Source organism: Penicillium angulare (assembly GCF_028827245.1).
Source record: "Penicillium angulare strain IBT 27051 chromosome Unknown utg000003l_segment0_segment0, whole genome shotgun sequence".
NCBI lineage: Eukaryota > Fungi > Ascomycota > Eurotiomycetes > Eurotiales > Aspergillaceae > Penicillium > Penicillium angulare.
This window is the reverse complement of record NW_026623162.1, coordinates 1,704,023-1,720,265: the sequence shown is the minus strand read 5'-3', so window position 1 is coordinate 1,720,265 and position 16,243 is coordinate 1,704,023. Positions and strand designations below refer to the sequence as shown.

The 16,243-nt window shown below is 47.6% G+C and overlaps 5 protein-coding genes across 5 annotated transcripts; 3 read left to right on the top strand and 2 right to left on the bottom strand.

Annotated features, from left to right (window-relative positions):
* Positions 1 to 60: 60 nt before the first annotated feature.
* Positions 61 to 1,173, top strand: N7478_002802 (putative RING finger domain protein; the record flags this gene model as incomplete). Its single annotated transcript, XM_056919016.1, is given in 3 exon segments — positions 61 to 459; positions 477 to 795; positions 869 to 1,173. 3 exon segments carry the CDS (start codon positions 61 to 63, stop codon positions 1,171 to 1,173), a joined length of 1,023 nt encoding a protein of 340 aa, XP_056782174.1.
* A 298-nt stretch (positions 1,174 to 1,471) lies between these two features.
* N7478_002801 (DNA/RNA non-specific endonuclease) lies at positions 1,472 to 2,452 on the bottom strand (the record flags this gene model as incomplete). Its single annotated transcript, XM_056919015.1, has 1 exon — positions 1,472 to 2,452. One exon carries the CDS (start codon positions 2,450 to 2,452, stop codon positions 1,472 to 1,474), a length of 981 nt encoding a protein of 326 aa, XP_056782173.1.
* Positions 2,453 to 3,237: 785 nt separating this feature from the next.
* N7478_002800 (Zn(2+) transporter ZRT3) lies at positions 3,238 to 4,939 on the top strand (the record flags this gene model as incomplete). Its single annotated transcript, XM_056919014.1, has 3 exons — positions 3,238 to 3,292; positions 3,360 to 3,490; positions 3,551 to 4,939. 3 exons carry the CDS (start codon positions 3,238 to 3,240, stop codon positions 4,937 to 4,939), a joined length of 1,575 nt encoding a protein of 524 aa, XP_056782172.1.
* A 1,399-nt stretch (positions 4,940 to 6,338) lies between these two features.
* On the top strand, positions 6,339 to 8,359 carry N7478_002799 (Zn(II)2Cys6 transcription factor domain-containing protein; the record flags this gene model as incomplete). The annotated part of the gene is made up of 3 exons (XM_056919013.1): positions 6,339 to 6,426; positions 6,480 to 7,090; positions 7,355 to 8,359. The coding sequence occupies 3 exons, from the start codon at positions 6,339 to 6,341 to the stop codon at positions 8,357 to 8,359; spliced, it is 1,704 nt and encodes a 567-aa protein (XP_056782171.1).
* A 240-nt stretch (positions 8,360 to 8,599) lies between these two features.
* N7478_002798 (tetratricopeptide repeat protein) lies at positions 8,600 to 15,972 on the bottom strand (the record flags this gene model as incomplete). Its single annotated transcript, XM_056919012.1, has 3 exons — positions 8,600 to 13,641; positions 13,699 to 14,305; positions 14,380 to 15,972. 3 exons carry the CDS (start codon positions 15,970 to 15,972, stop codon positions 8,600 to 8,602), a joined length of 7,242 nt encoding a protein of 2,413 aa, XP_056782170.1.
* Positions 15,973 to 16,243: the final 271 nt, after the last annotated feature.

Genomic DNA, 16,243 nt, shown 5'->3' with positions numbered 1-16,243 from the left:
ATCGCAAAAACCACCAATTTCAGCTTGCTACACATCAAACACCTTCCCAAACAACCAAAAATGGCGCACTCAAAGCGCAACACCTCCCTCCCCCATTTTACATCCTACGAACGAAGCCTCCTTCGTAACAGCTGGGGCACAAAACGCAGCGTAATAGGCCGCGACTCCTTCCTCCCCTTCGCCTCCTGCAAACTATGTCTCCAACCAGCCCGCACACCCGTCAGCTGCGCCAACAACGGCGACTTATTCTGTCGCGAATGCGCAATTAATGATCTCCTTGCTCAGCGACAGGAGATCAAGCGATTAGAGCGTGAGAGAGATGATGCGAAGAAGAGGATTGCAGAGGATGATATGCGGGTTCAGGAACAGGCGAAAAAGGACGAGGTCGCTAATTTTGAACTTGTCTCGATGGGTCTTGAGGGGGAAAGAAAAGAAAGGTTGATTATGATTATGATGGGGGTAAAGCTGGGAAAGAGGAAGGACATGTGAAAGAAAATGCGATTGATAATGGGAATGGAAATGGAAAGAGGGTTAAGGGTGATGAGCCTAAATCCGCGCTTCCTTCTTTCTGGGTTCCGTCTTTGACGCCCTCGACGGATGCTAATGAGATTGCGGCGAGTAAGACTGTGAAACTTGCGCCGGTTTGTCCTGGTTCGTCGGAGACGCAGACACATTCTTATTCATTGAAGGGATTGGTTGAGGTGCATTTTACAGAGGAGAAGGCTACGGATGGGTCTGTTTCGAGAATTTGTCCTAGTTGCAAGAAGAATCTTAGCAATGGACTTAAAGCTATGCGTATGTTTATTTCTTGGATTGGATTGAGTTGGAGATTGAGATCTGATAAGTGCTAATGCTTTGGACCGTTTAGTTACGAAACCATGCGGTCATGTTATTTGTTCACCTTGTGTTAGCAAATTTATGACGCCGAATGATACGCCGGATCCGCATGCTTCGAAGGAAGAACAGGAGGCTCATTCTCGGATTTTGTGTTACGTCTGCGAGACTGATTTGACGGAAGTTGGGGAGAAGGAGAAAGACGGGAAGAAGAAGTCGAAGAAGAAGGATAAAGAAGGCATTAAGCCTGGGCTTGTGGCGATTAGTTCTGAGGGAACTGGATTCGCGGGTGGTGGTGGGAATGTTGGGACAAAGAGTGGAGTTGCCTTCCAATGCTGATATACTTCAGTTAGTGACCAAAGGGAAAAGAATAGGCTTATCTATATGGAGATACAGCTACAGCTACAGCCCCGCCGTGTCGGAGCAAAGTTTGTAAAACATCAAACGAATACCCAAATGATATTTACCCTGGGCCATCAAACGCCCGAACCATGCTATAAACCAGGTTCTTATATTTATACACAGAGCCCATCGGCCTGGAAGCTGATCACCACTTCCGATTCCTCAGTCTCGTCGAGAGCTTCATCCTCAATATCGATACACTCATATACATATACCACCACTCGCATCAAGTCGCTTAAGACTTCTTCTTGGCATTGTTGAACTCACGAACCGTAATGTCACACTTGACATCCTGGCATAATCTCCGACGCCGACTAGGATCCAGTTTAGCGGCAAACTCAAGACCAGAAGCCCTCTCCAAAACCTCCAATGGAACCTCAAAGTCCGACAAACTCTTCTCATTCGCAATGCGAGCATTCGGCAAAACAAAGGCCCCCAGCGCAACCTTCCCAAAGGGCGAGTTCGACCCATCCTCTCCATAAACAACCTTGTAAAAGTGTGTGGGCACCGCAACATTAGGCGGGTTTCCAATAACCTCATAGTTGACTCTCCACTTTCCATCCGCATCCCGCTGAGGCAGATACAACGGCCCAGTAACAACCCTCACAGATGGATAACGCTTGGTCAGATTGCGACAGAAATCCTCGAAATGAGCCCAGTAATCACGGTTGAATCCCTCACCAACCTGGGGACACATATTCGACAAGGCAAAAGTTCCATCCATGGCTTGTTGAGACCATTTCGCATCTGCAGCGGGAACCTGGTGTCCGCGATCGTAGCCAGAGCGGAAATAGTCAGAGAGCTTTGCGCGGAATAAGGCCGGGATGGAGGTATCTTCAAAGAAAGTGCTGTGTTTTCTGTCTGCGTCTTTGATTGCCAGGGATTGAGGGGTGATGTGCTCTGCTACCCAGGCTGGATTGCGGGTTCGGCGATCATAAGCGCCGTGGAGAGGTCGGGAGGAGAGGACATCGGCGACTGGGCCTGGGAAGCCGTATTGGAGGACACCGGCGGGGTCGACGGGGCCGAGGACTTTGGTTGCGAGGGTTGGAATTGGAGTTGTTGAGGGGACTTTCAGGGTGTCTTGGGTGGTAGGCAGTTGTTGCTTTTGTTGTTGCTTTTGCTGTTCTTGGGGACGGGGTTTGTAGAGCAGCGCTGTGATACCCGCACCAGTTGCGGCACTGGCGGCGGCAATGACGGCCAAGGTGGCTTTGGACATTGTTTGGGATCCCTGGCTTTTTTTAAAGCCTAGAGAGGGTTTGGGATGGAGAAGGGAAAGGAAACGGAGAAGAAAAAGAAACAATTAAATGTGGAGTAGAAGGAAGGAGATGCAGCCAATCATTGGGGAGTATGGGAAGTATGCTGGAGAAGAAACAGTTTATGAATTTATGAACAGAGGGGAATCATTATAGTTAATAATATAGTTAAAAGGTACTACTTATAGTTTATCTAAGTTAACCATAACCATAAACACCACCTGATCGTTCATCATGATCTGCACATGTGGTGAAGTTGTCAGCTGCAAAGAAGTCAACGATCACCTGATTTGTATACTGTAGATAGAGATAGAGTACCAGATGATCGGATTGTTATTTTTATTCAATTTTTATTTATAGAAAGTCATATAAAATCAACAGCTGAAACCTGGATCCAGTCAATACTACTTCAACCTTGAATTCAGTGTATTATTGGTTGTCCTGGGATTCCCCCCGGATGGGGTAATTATCTTAGGGCTGGGGAGGATGAAGAGAGAGGAGGACCTTGGGAGCCAAATGGATCATCCCCAGCAATGAGAGGGTGAAAGGAATATGCAGGCTGTCAGAAGGAGGGGGTTTAAATCCCCTATTTGAAACTTGTCTTATTCTTCTCTCGATCTTCCTGGATCATTAAGGTGCAGAGAGCAGAGAGCAGAGGTAATAGAGATACTACGGGCGGTCAACGCGCCGCAACCTGACGAACCATTCGACTCAGTGACTTAAGTCTTCGTATTCTCCCCACGACACCATGGCTGAGAGCAATGATCTTCGGGGCTGGGTGATGAGTGCAGTCTCAGGCGTGGGTATGTACAATCTGAATCCTGATGGTATACGATTCTAGGAATTTACCTACTAACTATACTGTCATAGCCTGTGTACTCGGAGCTGCCGTCATCTGCATCGATCTGGTACTGCGCCGGGTAATGCACGATAAAAGTTTCCAGATCGCCAAGAGCAACAATTTTCTGTCAGCTTCATTATGTCTGAGTGCGGGTGTGATGGTAAGAAGCGATTCATCTTCCTTGAATATCCTACTGTTCACTTTTTAACCCGACCGGCAGCTCTTCACCTCTCTCTATAGTATGCTTCCTACGTCACAGCAGTACCTCACACGCGCCGGCTTCTCACCCTCTCAGTCCGCCTATATATTGATCGGTCTTTTCCTCCTCGGTGTCATCGTAATTCGATTCGTATCCGCTTTCATTCACCAGTTCATCCCATCCCATGTCGTCGATTGCGCCCACAGTCATGGCGCCCCGGAACAAGACCCCGAACGTGGCGAAGGTCAAATAAGATCGCAAGAGGATTCGCATAGTCACACCCATGCCCATAGCAATGGTAACACAGAGCGCACCCCTCTGTTGCGACCGGCACAAGCCAAGTCGTTCAACTCAACTCCCGCGGTCATACAACGAACCACTCCCGCAGCCAAGGCCGTCAAGCGGGGATCGTTACGCGTGATGCTCTCGCGCCGGCTCAGCTCTCTCGTCGGTGGAGCCAAGGCCGTATGTGACGAGAACGGACCATGCTACGGCGTTTCCCAAACATGTGGCCAGGAATGCACCAAGGTGCTTCCAGATGTCAATCTGTCCCCCACTCTTAGCACTTTTGAAGTGACACGGCCGGGATTGGTACCCCACCATCAAGGTATTGGAATGCACCCTGACTCAGTCCAGGAACCCGAGGTACATGCCAATGTGGACTCTGTTTTGACGACATCCGACACGGGATACTTCGATGCGATTGCTGCCCAGCACCCTATTCGCAGCGTGCCGGCCAGTGCTAGTGCTAGTACTACGATCTCCGCCACCTCATCTGAACATAATTTGCACCATCATTCAGAAGGAAATACTCATCACCATTCAAGTACTACATCAAATCAACATAACCATGATAGTCACGAAGACGAAGGTTACGACTCCGCTAAACCTACAGACGAAAGCCTTCATCATCACCATGTCCCGCAAAATGCCTTCCTCTCCATTGGTCTTCAAACATCACTCGCTATCGCTCTGCACAAACTCCCTGAGGGATTTATCACATACGCTACTAACCACGCTAGCCCAACACTTGGTCTAACCGTCTTCCTGGCCCTATTCATCCACAACATCGTCGAAGGCTTCGCCATGGCATTACCCCTCTACCTCGCTTTAAGCTCCCGCTGGAAAGCAATGTTTTGGTCTAGTCTACTAGGCGGAATCAGCCAGCCAGCTGGGGCGGGTCTCGCCGCAATTTGGATTTGGAGTTCATCTCACACTGGGAAAGATGCTACTGGTCCCTCGTGGGGTGTCTACGGGGGAATGTTCGCCGCTACAGCTGGCGTGATGACCTCTGTTGCACTTCAACTTTTCAGCGAAGGATTGGGTCTTACGCATAATCGAAGCATGGGTATTGGATTTGCTGTTGGTGGGATGGGGTTGATGGGGTTGAGCTTTGCATTGACGGCTTGATCTTGATCATTAACATGAACATTCCTTCTCATAAATATTCTTGCGACTTTGCACAAACACAAAAAACATTGGCAGTTCTGGTGTTACTCAATACATTTTCCTGCCTTGGGGGTGTGTGGTGACTTTTTTTCATGATACATGATGCACGAGGGGAGTATGTCTATTTTTACGCAGCAGTGTCATTTTATCATTACTACATACTGAGAAAAGAAAGCCGAGAGCTCGTCAAATACAATTCAAGAATCACGTCACCCTATATTAGTCTTGGAGTACAGTGCTCAACTCTGGCCCACGCCAAAGCAGATCTATCTATTAGCGAGAAGTCGATCCCTCCAAGCGAACCACACATCATTACAAGCTACCAAGAGCCGCTAAAGCATGATGAGCCTCTAGACAACCCTTTGAAGGTCAGTTGTGTCGCCAAGACAATTCCAAAAGGAGCAATCGGAGTTATACAGCCAAAAGGGTAATCGGTGTTGGAGTCCTCGCTTTGAAATGGTCATCCGTCACTCTTGATGCTCACCTCACTCCGAAACAAAATACGGAGTATACAGCTGGAGTGCATGAGGCTGCCCATTCTAGTGTGCTTGGCGGACTAAGGAATCTTGGAAGTTGATTGCACTCATTGCATGTCATGTTGAATATTTTCTCTGTTGGACGGTTGAGCAAGATGCAAGCTTTTTTAATGCTTCTTTTCGTGGGGATGGGAATATGTTATCTATGCCTGTTTTGGTATTAGGGGGTGAGGCTAGTCTTGCGCCGAAAGCGAATTTGGAGAGTGCTTTTGAGGATGTGGCTTCGGATCTTGAGGTTGATATTGTGCCGAAGGCGGGGCATTGGATTTTGGATGACGATCCGGTTTGGGTTGCTGGGAGACTTTTGAAGTCTTTTTGGAGAAGATTCGAGTCCTCCGAGTGCTGTGGATTTGGCTTTTTTGGAGGATCAAGTTACACTTGTTTGAGGGTTTGTGGGATGGGATGATGAATTTTGAGATGCAGCGAGTGGAGAGCACTTTGTCTATACTGTTACTGGGCTTGTAACTCTAACAAAATATATAGGATCCTGAAGCCTTAGTTAGAACAAATAATATCCATGCGCAGTCATCAATTCGAACTTGTAGTTTATAGCTTGTTGATGAATGAATCCATTTTAAGGTTAGATCAAAAGCAATGGAGAACTATATCATAGGGCGAGCCAATTATAATATAGTAAAGATTCCCAATATGGTTAGCGTATTATATTTCCAACCAATGAACAGCTAAATCTCATCTGGTGCTCTTTGACATCTGGAGCAAGGCTGACGACACTCGCTCCTTTTCTTCTTTGTCGCACTCCAACATGCTGAATTTGATCTAGGACTCTTCTCTGGGTATTGGTCGCGTACATAGAGTACTATACAATGCCTGGTGATAATAAGGAGAAAGCTTTGCCTACTGTTCCCAGGTCGAAGGGATGCCTGACATGCGTCACTCGGAAGATCCGCTGCGGTCCGTTCATCTATGAGCCATGTATAAGATATAACTCTAACACTTTTTTATAGATGGCAGAAAGCCCACATGCTATAAATGTGAAAAGCGGAAACAGGAATGCGGAGGATACCGCAGAGAGGAAATAATATTCCTAAGCGAAGGATGGCGACCTCCAGGTGTAAAAGCCAAAGCACGCATCAAGACAATTCCCGACAGCGCAAATCGCTTGGCGCAGGTATCTGTTCTCCGAGCGCTTACTGGCTCAGAGAATATGTCAGATCCAGTTCTGTATATATGTCCGTCTATAGAACGGTCGCATCTACATATTCCCTTTTTCCTATCGTCGTTTGGAACCCAGCCCTTTCAAGCTCCGGCCATTGCTGATGTTTTCCATCACTACTTCTGCTTGATTTCTTCAAATCTACGTGATGGTACTACTCAAACTTCATCTCTCCGGAGGCCTGTTATTTTCGCTGTTGATGCTCTCGCTCAAGGCCACTTTGGAGCAGCTAACACTGATCCAGTCTCAGTGCAGCGAAGCCTTCAGAGTTATACAATGGCGCTGGGGTCGATGTCCACGCAGTTAGCGCAGTTGAAATGCGTAGGCCCTGGTCTCCGCGATATTTCGGAAGATAATTGGCAACATTTAGCCTTTTTTTGTATTGTGATGATGTTCTGGGAAGTATGTTCTCTCCGTCTCATTCAAAGATCATTACCAGTCAAGTTCCATTCTAATATTCAGCTATTTTCAGTTGAAAATGTCGCCTGCTTCCTCTAACTGGCAAACCCATATACGTGGTATGGCCTCTGCAATTGTTCTTCGAGGCACAGAGCATGCTTATTCGAAAACTAATTTTCGGTTGCTCGCGTTTTCACGTGTGTTTATTGTAGGTGGACCTACCATGATAATCAATACGGTGTTGCTAGATGACTGACATAATATCAGATTTTACAAACATTGTCCGCAAGACAGCCTAGTCTTCTCCCAGATAATTATTGGAAACAACGTTATCCCATGCGTTCGACATGGCTAAATGAGATGAAAACAATCCTCGAAGAAACAGAGAATCCAAAGTTCCGTACCAACTTTGAACTTTATACTTCAACTGATTCTTTAATGATAGAGGTCAACGTTATCGTGTCTATAATGGCTCAATACGACCAGCTTCTCACGGAACAATCATTTGTCACGGAAAATCAAGACTCCGTCCAGCTTTTGCTTGATATGTACAATCATGCCGAACTGATTTTATCTCGCAATGAGTTAAGATTGAAAGGCTGGAAAGCCTATGTCTCGGAAGTTACACTTTCATCCTGGTTATCGCTTCACCCTGAAGTTGGAGCCGACCCGATCTCAGCTGATTTTTGGTCCATCATAAATGGAGGAGACGACGAGCCATACTTTGATATTATTTTCTCCTTCCGTGCAATGATGGAGTACCACGCTCTAACACTATACTGGACAATAGTAATGACTATTCGTCTACTGCTTAGCGATCTGCTCACTCTTCTGGTGAAAAAGGCTTCGGAGAAGATACCGGCGAACGCTGAAGAACAGATTAAGGCACACCATGCCCAACTCATGAAATATTCTCTTAATGTTCTGCAAGCTATATGTTACGCTACGCTTTCGAAAAGTCGAGCTGTTGCTCCTTTCTTCTTTGCGTCGTCATTCCAATTGACTGTCCTTGTTCTTGATCGGGAATGCAAGTATCTGCAAGCAGATGAAAAGAGTGAAGTGGAGATTCGCAGATGTGAGGGATTAAAGAGTCTTGCTATTCGTTATTTGGATTGGGCTAGTCAGAACAAAATACCTGTTAAACTGGACTTGAATTCTCCGTGGGTGTCGAGGACATTCTTGACAGCAGAGAAGAGGCTTGATGACGCGATTTCGAAACAAGATAGGTTAGGTATAGAGCACTTTAACTATGAAAATATCCGGACTCTTTGATAAATACATTTTACATACAACCTTGGAGATCTTATTTGGCCGGCAATTTCGATATAAACGCACTTCTTGCATATGTTCAAATACCATATGAAGTAAGAGTTCGTGTATCTACTACAGGTCACGGGATTGTATAATTTGAAGAAAAGTGAAATTGACTGAACTGACTATATAGACTTCACAATTTAGTTAACATCAACAAGAACTCAACTATTGACAATTTATTTAATCCTTCCATCATCCTTACAAAGCCTGTACTGAAATTCTCCTGGTCCCCGATGCACTCATCATACCTGCTCCACTCGACTCGCGCAGGTGATTGTGATGCATCTGTCCTTCATCCTCCAAATCCTCGACATCAATGCTAAACCGTCTAGGCTTAGACCAAACTCCAAATGAATCTCCACCATTCGCTTCCCCAACACCCTTAAGTTGACCAGACTTCAATCCAAACTTTTCAGTAATTTGGGCAACAATTTCTGCATGCGCAGACTGTCGCACGGTACTCTGCTTGCTCGTACCAAGACGGCTCTGGGAACGACGTAGAAGCTCCACATGCTGCGAAGCAGTATCTGCAGCTCCTGGATGAGACTTGGCATCTGAGTCGTTCATCAGATCATGAAGAATACCCTCGTGAAGCGTTGCTGCTGAGGCATGATCACCCGATGCAGTGAAGAGTCCAGATAGCAGCTTCGTCATCTCGAGCGTCACGTTATCGTAGCTTCCCCATACTTGTCGAAGATTGTAGCAGATATCCCGACATAGCTGGATGGAGGAGTCAATTGCGCCGCGACAGAAACGTGTTTCCACGAGTCGGCGTCCGATCCAGACAACCACATCGGGTGTCCAGGTTCGCTGCACAATTCTTGATGTCCATAACTGAGTAAGGATTTCTTCGAGGTCATCGAACATCTCGTATTCACCTAGAAGGGTGATGATGTCGTTGAGTTCGTGGAACGGCAAGTCCACGATCTGGATGCCGATGCTCTTTGAAGATGCGAGGAGTTCCTGAAGTAGGAGCTTGGATTTCACGGACATCTCGCTGAAGAGTTTCTCATTCTCGCATCGTGTTGCCTGGTGGCCGCTCAGATAGAGGCAAAGCTTAGTAGCGGTAATGATGCTTTCGTAAGAGTTCAACCCATCAGTCAGGTGAAGGAATGAGTGTAGCACACCCGTAACATCGCTTGCGTCTCTGAAGCGACCGGAGTTGCATAGATCATGAACAAGGCCTGTTGTAGTTGTCAGGATAGCCATGTTATAGTTCTCGCCATGTACCTCGCGCAGACAAATAGCGTAGAACTGCTTGACTATTTCGCGGTCTGTGATTGATGTCGCTGATAGCGTAGCACAGAAATACTCGTACAGCTTGCTGCGCGTGTCCTTTGCAGCTCTGGTGCGTTTCTGACCCGTCTGCAATAGTGCCAGCCTGTTGCCGGAGACGAGCGTTGGGATGAAATCATGACCAGACAGATTCTTTGTGAATGCCTGGTGTGTTTGCATCTCGCACGCCATCTCAGTCATGATCTGAGAGTAGGTTGCACGTCGACCGAAGGCTTCTTCAAAGGCTGCAACAAAGATTGCATCCCTTCTGTCGCCTAGTGCTCGAGCAGAAGTCTCAGAGCCATAGACGACACGTTGGCGCAGCTCGTCAAGGACACTGTTACCACCGTCGATAAAGCCACATTCAAGGTAGATGGAGGCGATCTTGCGTGCCCAGTCCATCATTGCCTCGGACTCACCTCCATTGTGGAGAACATCCGTGATGTATGTGTGAAGAAGGGCGTTGCCCTGTTGTACAGATGTGGGAGTGCCTTGGCGAGAGTGAGCGAGTGCCAGTTCACGCAGCCAGGAAAGTGTGGTGTTTGAGAAAAATCCCTTGGTCTTCTTTCCTAGCTGGAATTCCTCTGTGTAGAGTGAGCGAGCCTCGCTAGTTGAATCACGCTTGCGAACAAACAGTTGGGCCAACTTGTGCTTCAGAGTGATTGGCAGTGGAGCAGTCATTTGATCCAGACCCTTGGAGGATTGAGAAGTTGGGACCCACTCGGGCGTCTGAAGAGGCATCTTGTAAAGTGTGATAGCTTGATCCGTGTATAGGTCGCTTGTTTCGCACAGCTCGGCGAAGAGTAGGGTTGCGCTGAGTGTTTTCTGGTTTGTAGCACCGTAAACGTTGCGACAGGTTGTCACGTACTCAGATGAAACCTTGTACCGTTCGGAGAAATCTGTGGTCTTTGTACGTGTTGTCAGGATTGACATGTAGCCCATATAGGTCTTTTCAAGCATTCTCTCGACCATAATGCGATCGTAGGTGTTCATGCTATCCTCAATTACGAGTGTAGGCCACAGGTGGCGATAAACATCAAGTGCAGCATCCCATTGAAGCTCGCGTTCATACAGTGCCACGAGAGCAATTGCAGCTTCGAAGCCCTCGGGCGCAATTTTGCCTTCGCGGGTGGTGGCCTTGTAAATGCGTTGGTATGTGCTCTTCGCCTCGTGGCTCATTTCAAGTCGGTTAGCAAGGGCTGCTTCGAGATAGAGATTTTCGATGGTATGCTTGTGGGTTTCACCCAATCTGACTGTCAAGAAATTACTGACAGAGTGGAGAAGAGTGAGTGCCTTGGTGAACTGGAAAGTGGTCTCGTAGAATTCCACAACAGCCTTAGCGACGGCTAGAACAGAAGGTACGGGTACTCGGTCCGATGAAATAAGCGATCCAAAGGCATTCTCATAGACAATGGTAGCCTGCTCCAAGTGCAATCTGCGGAAGTGACAGTACGCAAGAACCAGAGCCAGGTCAGCGATAGGTGGAGCCAATTCGGTGGTGAACTTCTTGTGAGATCCGCCAGCTTGCTCCACATTGGGCCAGACGTGCTGCAAAACAGCCTTTGAGCAGTCGCTTGCCTCTACCCAATCATCTTCGTGTACATAAATGCTGGCCAGGTTGTGACACAGGATCAGTGTAGATACAGAGAGGTTGCTAGAAGACGAGGTAATGGAGTCCAGTAACTCAACCATCAACTTGCGGTCTCTTCCGGAAAAGGAAGTACTTTCTTCGATCGAGACGGTGTTGGCCAGTTCCTCTGCGAGTGACAAAGCTAAGGTAGTAGCTTCTGAAGAGTATTCCAGATTGTTCTCCTTGTAGAATCGCCACATAAGGACAGCCAAAGAGCGATCTAGACTGTACATGTGCATCTTCCGAGTCTCGGCACGAAGCAGCTGTACCCGCTGCATCATTGCCTCGGAGTGCACACCAGTCACCTCGAGGTCAGCCACAAGCTCACGAATGATGACTTCAGCCTCGTCGCTTCTGCCCTGGTGACGGAGGAACTGGTAGTATACAAGGGCAACGTTGGCTTTTTTGTTCATCATATCCACAGAGTCAATGTCTCGTGAGTTGAGACCGGCCCATAAGTTAGAGAGTACACCCTGTGCCTGGGCTATCTCGCCCTGTTGCTCGTATAACTGAGCCATATACAGGGTATACTTGATGCGGCGCTCATCGGTCACTTCCATGGTATTCACAACATTGTCATACTTGGTCCGCGCAATGTCACGACTCATGGCATCATTACCAGTAGACGAAAACTGGCTCGTCAAAAAGTCTGCAGTATCAGAAGATTGTCTCGAGTTGGTTCCATACTTTTGTAGGATCTGCTGGTAGAACTGCTTCGAGATTTTAAGGGCAGAACTGTTGTCATCACGATATTTGTACATGCCCACAATCATTCCCAGGTATTTCAGGCGCTGGTTAAATTCGACACCAGTGATCTCAGAGTCAGTCAAGATGAGATACTTCATGATGTCTTCCTGTTGAGAGGTCATTGTTTCTTGTTCAGCAAAAGACTGCGTCATTATGTCGGCACATGTCAGGGTGATGGCGTCGGACTGCCCCAAGAGTTCTTGGCTGAGTCTCCATGCTTCGTAGCAGTGTTCATCAGCATGGCCAGCATGAGCATACTTGGAAACTCGAGCACTGAGCAATAGACTCTGTAGGAGCGCCATTGATTTATCGCCTAACACTAGGCGGCGGATATCTGTCGCCAGTCGGTACAATTCAACCACACTTGACCGAGTAAACTGTGACTCTCGACATGTCAATTCAAGGCGAGCAAATAGTACGGTGATGGGAACCAAGTTTCTGAAGCTTTCGTTGAAAGAAAACTCTCCATCGTCAGTGACCAGTGGTGATGAGAGAAGGTGTGAAAGCCAGTAGCGACCGGTGTACTCAAGAATGACATATTTGTCAAACAGACGGTTCCGTTCTTCCATTCCGAGTTTGTCCATTGAGATTTCAGTCTCCTCGCGAACGCTCAATTGCACCCAAGCAAGGCATCTGAGAAGTAAGTCATAGTGAGCCTCCTTCAGATTTAGCGGTGCTTTAGCGCTAGAGATTCTAGCCTGTTTGATAACATGTTCACGGATGCAAGTATGTGCAAAGGAGACAACACCATCCCGCGTCATAACCACGGGACTCAATGCCTTGCTCCATCCATCATCCAGGTTTGAGGGGCGAGACACGAATGACGAGCTCTCGGGGTCAACAACCAGAAGCTGTTCAATTTCCTCCATAAGTAAGGGTCTCTCAGCAGCAGCAAGCCATGACATGATATATTTGGTCTCATTTTGGCTGAGATCCAAGTGCTTCATGTGGAAATCAATTAGCTCAGACATAGACTGTGGAAGGCCTTGCACAGATTGAATAGCTTCGCTCAATGTTCTCTGTTGTTTGGCATTCTCAACAGCCAGCGCAGCCCAGCTGAATGATCCCTGGGAACGATTCACAATGGTGGATACTGCGGTTTCTAGCTGAGCACTCTTCACAGACTCCGAGCTAAAGCCAGAGGAAAGACTCTTGTGAACATAAGCTTGCATATCAGCCTTGGTCTGGGATGATTGCATCGTAAATTGCTGGATAATCTGAGAGCTCATCTTCGACTTGAGAGGTCTGGTAAAAACGATCATCTTGGATCCCTCATTCTGCTGAGACAACACGTCGCTGAATTTGTCCATGAAAGCAGTAGCATCTTCTTCGCCACCCTTGATCTGGTCAAGTCCATCAACCACGAACATGTACTGGATGTCGGATTCCAAGCCGGTTCGAATACCCTTCCAAAGACTATCTTCGACTTCGGCCTCTCCGCCGCCATCAAGGGCACTCTGAGCGGCCTTAGCCACGTAGAAGAGAATATCCTCTTGGATGCCCTTTTCAATGACACAGTGATCCAGCATTTGATGCAAGATACCTTTCAAAATGCGCAGTGGCAAAGTAGCAACCGGGATATCAGCACCTATGCTTGTTAGCTACGAGTTCAAGTGGATATTCATAGATTCATGGACAAGCTCACGGATAGTGTACGGAATCACATTCCAGCCTTCATGCTCCGAAGATTCTTGCATTCGATCCACCGTCCATTGAGCCATGGCACTCTTTCCAGAGCCAGCCCCTCCATTCACCATCATGACTGGAATTTTACCCACGGTGAAGTCGTACAGAGCGTTGTTGAACCACTCAAATGATCCTTCGGCCAACGAGTGACTACGAGAGTCCAGAATAAATTGAAGTGGACGATCCTGTACACCGAGGAATTGGCGGAGGCTGCCTAGCTCGGGACTTGAGTAGACCAACGAACTCTGCTGAACAACATTCCAAGTTGCAAACTCCACGATGGCGTTCCAGTGGGTAGAGAAGCGTTTTGCGTAGGTGACAAAAGCGGCATCAACATTATGTCCGATGACACGGTCAGATTCCTTGGCCTTGAATCCCTCGACACAACTAGTAGTGGTACTACAGATCATCTCAAGGAGATCAGCAAAAACGGCAGTAGCCTCTGCTCGAAGCTCTGCAGACATCTGGTATACACTCTCATATTGCAGTAGTAGACGAATTCCTACCGCAAGACGACCATATCTACCGAAAATGCTCTCGAATACCTCGGTGTTGTCAATATCCGACTGTTAAACTTGAAGTTAGCATCATGTTTGCAACTTGAACGTTTATACATATATTATATATATGAAATTCTCACCTCTAAAAGCATAATTTCGAATCCCCAAATCAATTTGGCGGCTTCGTTGGCTCCAGGAGCAAAGGCACCAATTGACTCTCTGAGATTGTCGACTGCATATGCCAGTCTAGAAGCCCACCGAAGAGAGCAATCAAGTCTGCTGCCGTCACGAGGCATCCAGCGCAGACGTTCAGCCGCAACAGCATCAAAGAACGCATCGACGGTTGGGCTACGCAAGCTGATCTCACTAGCAGAGCCGCCCAGCTGAGTCTTACACTTCTGAGAAACAGCCTGGACCTTCTCTTGGAGAACCGTGACTTTATAGCCGGGTCCGCTCAAATTAGTAACGGCTCGAGGTGTTAAGGAAGCCATTTCATTTTTCTGGGATTGAGATGTGGCATTTCTGGTATTTCCAGCGCCGAGGGCACCAGCACCAAGGGCACCAGCACCAAGGGCACCAGCACCAAGGGCACCACCGGCAAGGGCACCTTGACGAATACCTCCTTGAGGTCTTGCTCCTTTTGCAGCACCCTTCTGGCCCACTGCTTGTGTGAGGCCTCCGCCAGTCACGCCTGACATCCTACCCTGAGTAGTCATACCCTTGGCTGTCTGTCCAGAGGTAGTGGCCTGTTGACTGGTACCACCTTTGCCCATGCCACCGGCGGCACCAAGAGCGGCGCCTCCGATTGCACCTTGCCTCATTGCTCCTCCTTGTTGAGAAGATTTCGATTTCGAATGATCAATCTTTCCAGTACTTAGTTTTCTTCTTTCAGAAAGCTTTTGATCAATTCCTGGTGTTGTTGGGCCATGGGCATCAACATCCTTCGACGTGTTTTGAAGGCCGTTTCGATCACCAAAGACGCTCGAGCTGATATGAGCCTGGTCATCAAGCTCTTGATTCATGGAATTTTCGCCGAATGTTCCGCCTGCCACATTGGATTTACCGTCCAACTTTTGACGTAAGCTCTCTTCTGTGCTCTTCGTTTCAGGGGTACCAGTTCCAGGCTTTTGGGTGTTGGATGTACTGCCAGACTTTGACGCGCCAGTTCCAGCTGTAGTGATCCCAAGTAGCCCGGCCCCAGTGCTTGCTGTCTTTGGTCCAGATTCCTGAGCAGCACCAGATCCGGATCCAGATCCTGTAGCGCCAACGAGTTCTTGGCCTGTGTCTCTCTGATCTACTCCTCCGTCATTTCCTTCGGTAATCGGACCCTTTTTGATGTCATCGTTTGGCCCAAAGACTCCTGGACTCGAGAAACTCCCGAAAAGCCGGTTTCCGACCTCATCAATGTTTTGCTCGTTGACGTTGTCTTTGTTCCATCCTGTTTCTTTGAAGGCTTCCGCGGTGTCTCCCTGGTTGATGGCGTTTTTAACATTTTCCCCTTTCCCAGTAGCATCTTTCACGCTACCGAAGTTTCCGGATGTAACATCCTTTTTAATCTCCTCGCCTTTGTCCAAAGCTTGCTGGCCAATTCCACCTTGACTTGAGGTTGTTTCCTTGGGGGTGTTTTCTCTAGAAGAGTTGTGCGAGAGCTTTTTGCTCAATTTTCTCGAAAACCAAGAGCTGCTTCCTTGGGTAGCTTGTGCGGCGTCGTTGGTATAAATATTTTCGGACATGGTGTGATTGATGTATTGCGAAATAATAAGGTAATAGCTCGGTGAGTGAATTAAATTACAGTTCAAAAGTCAAATCGTAAACAATTAATTGAAAAATATCGTCAGTCGTTGAGTCGAGTTCAGTTCAGTTCAGTTCAGTTATCATAGGATAAGAGAGATAAAGGAGTCAATTTAGAATCCGCGGGAATAAGTAGTCAACCTGAGCTCCTACTTCTTTGCCATTGCATCATAGCTAAGCTTGAAGTTGCCCACTTATCCAAGTATGTCATAG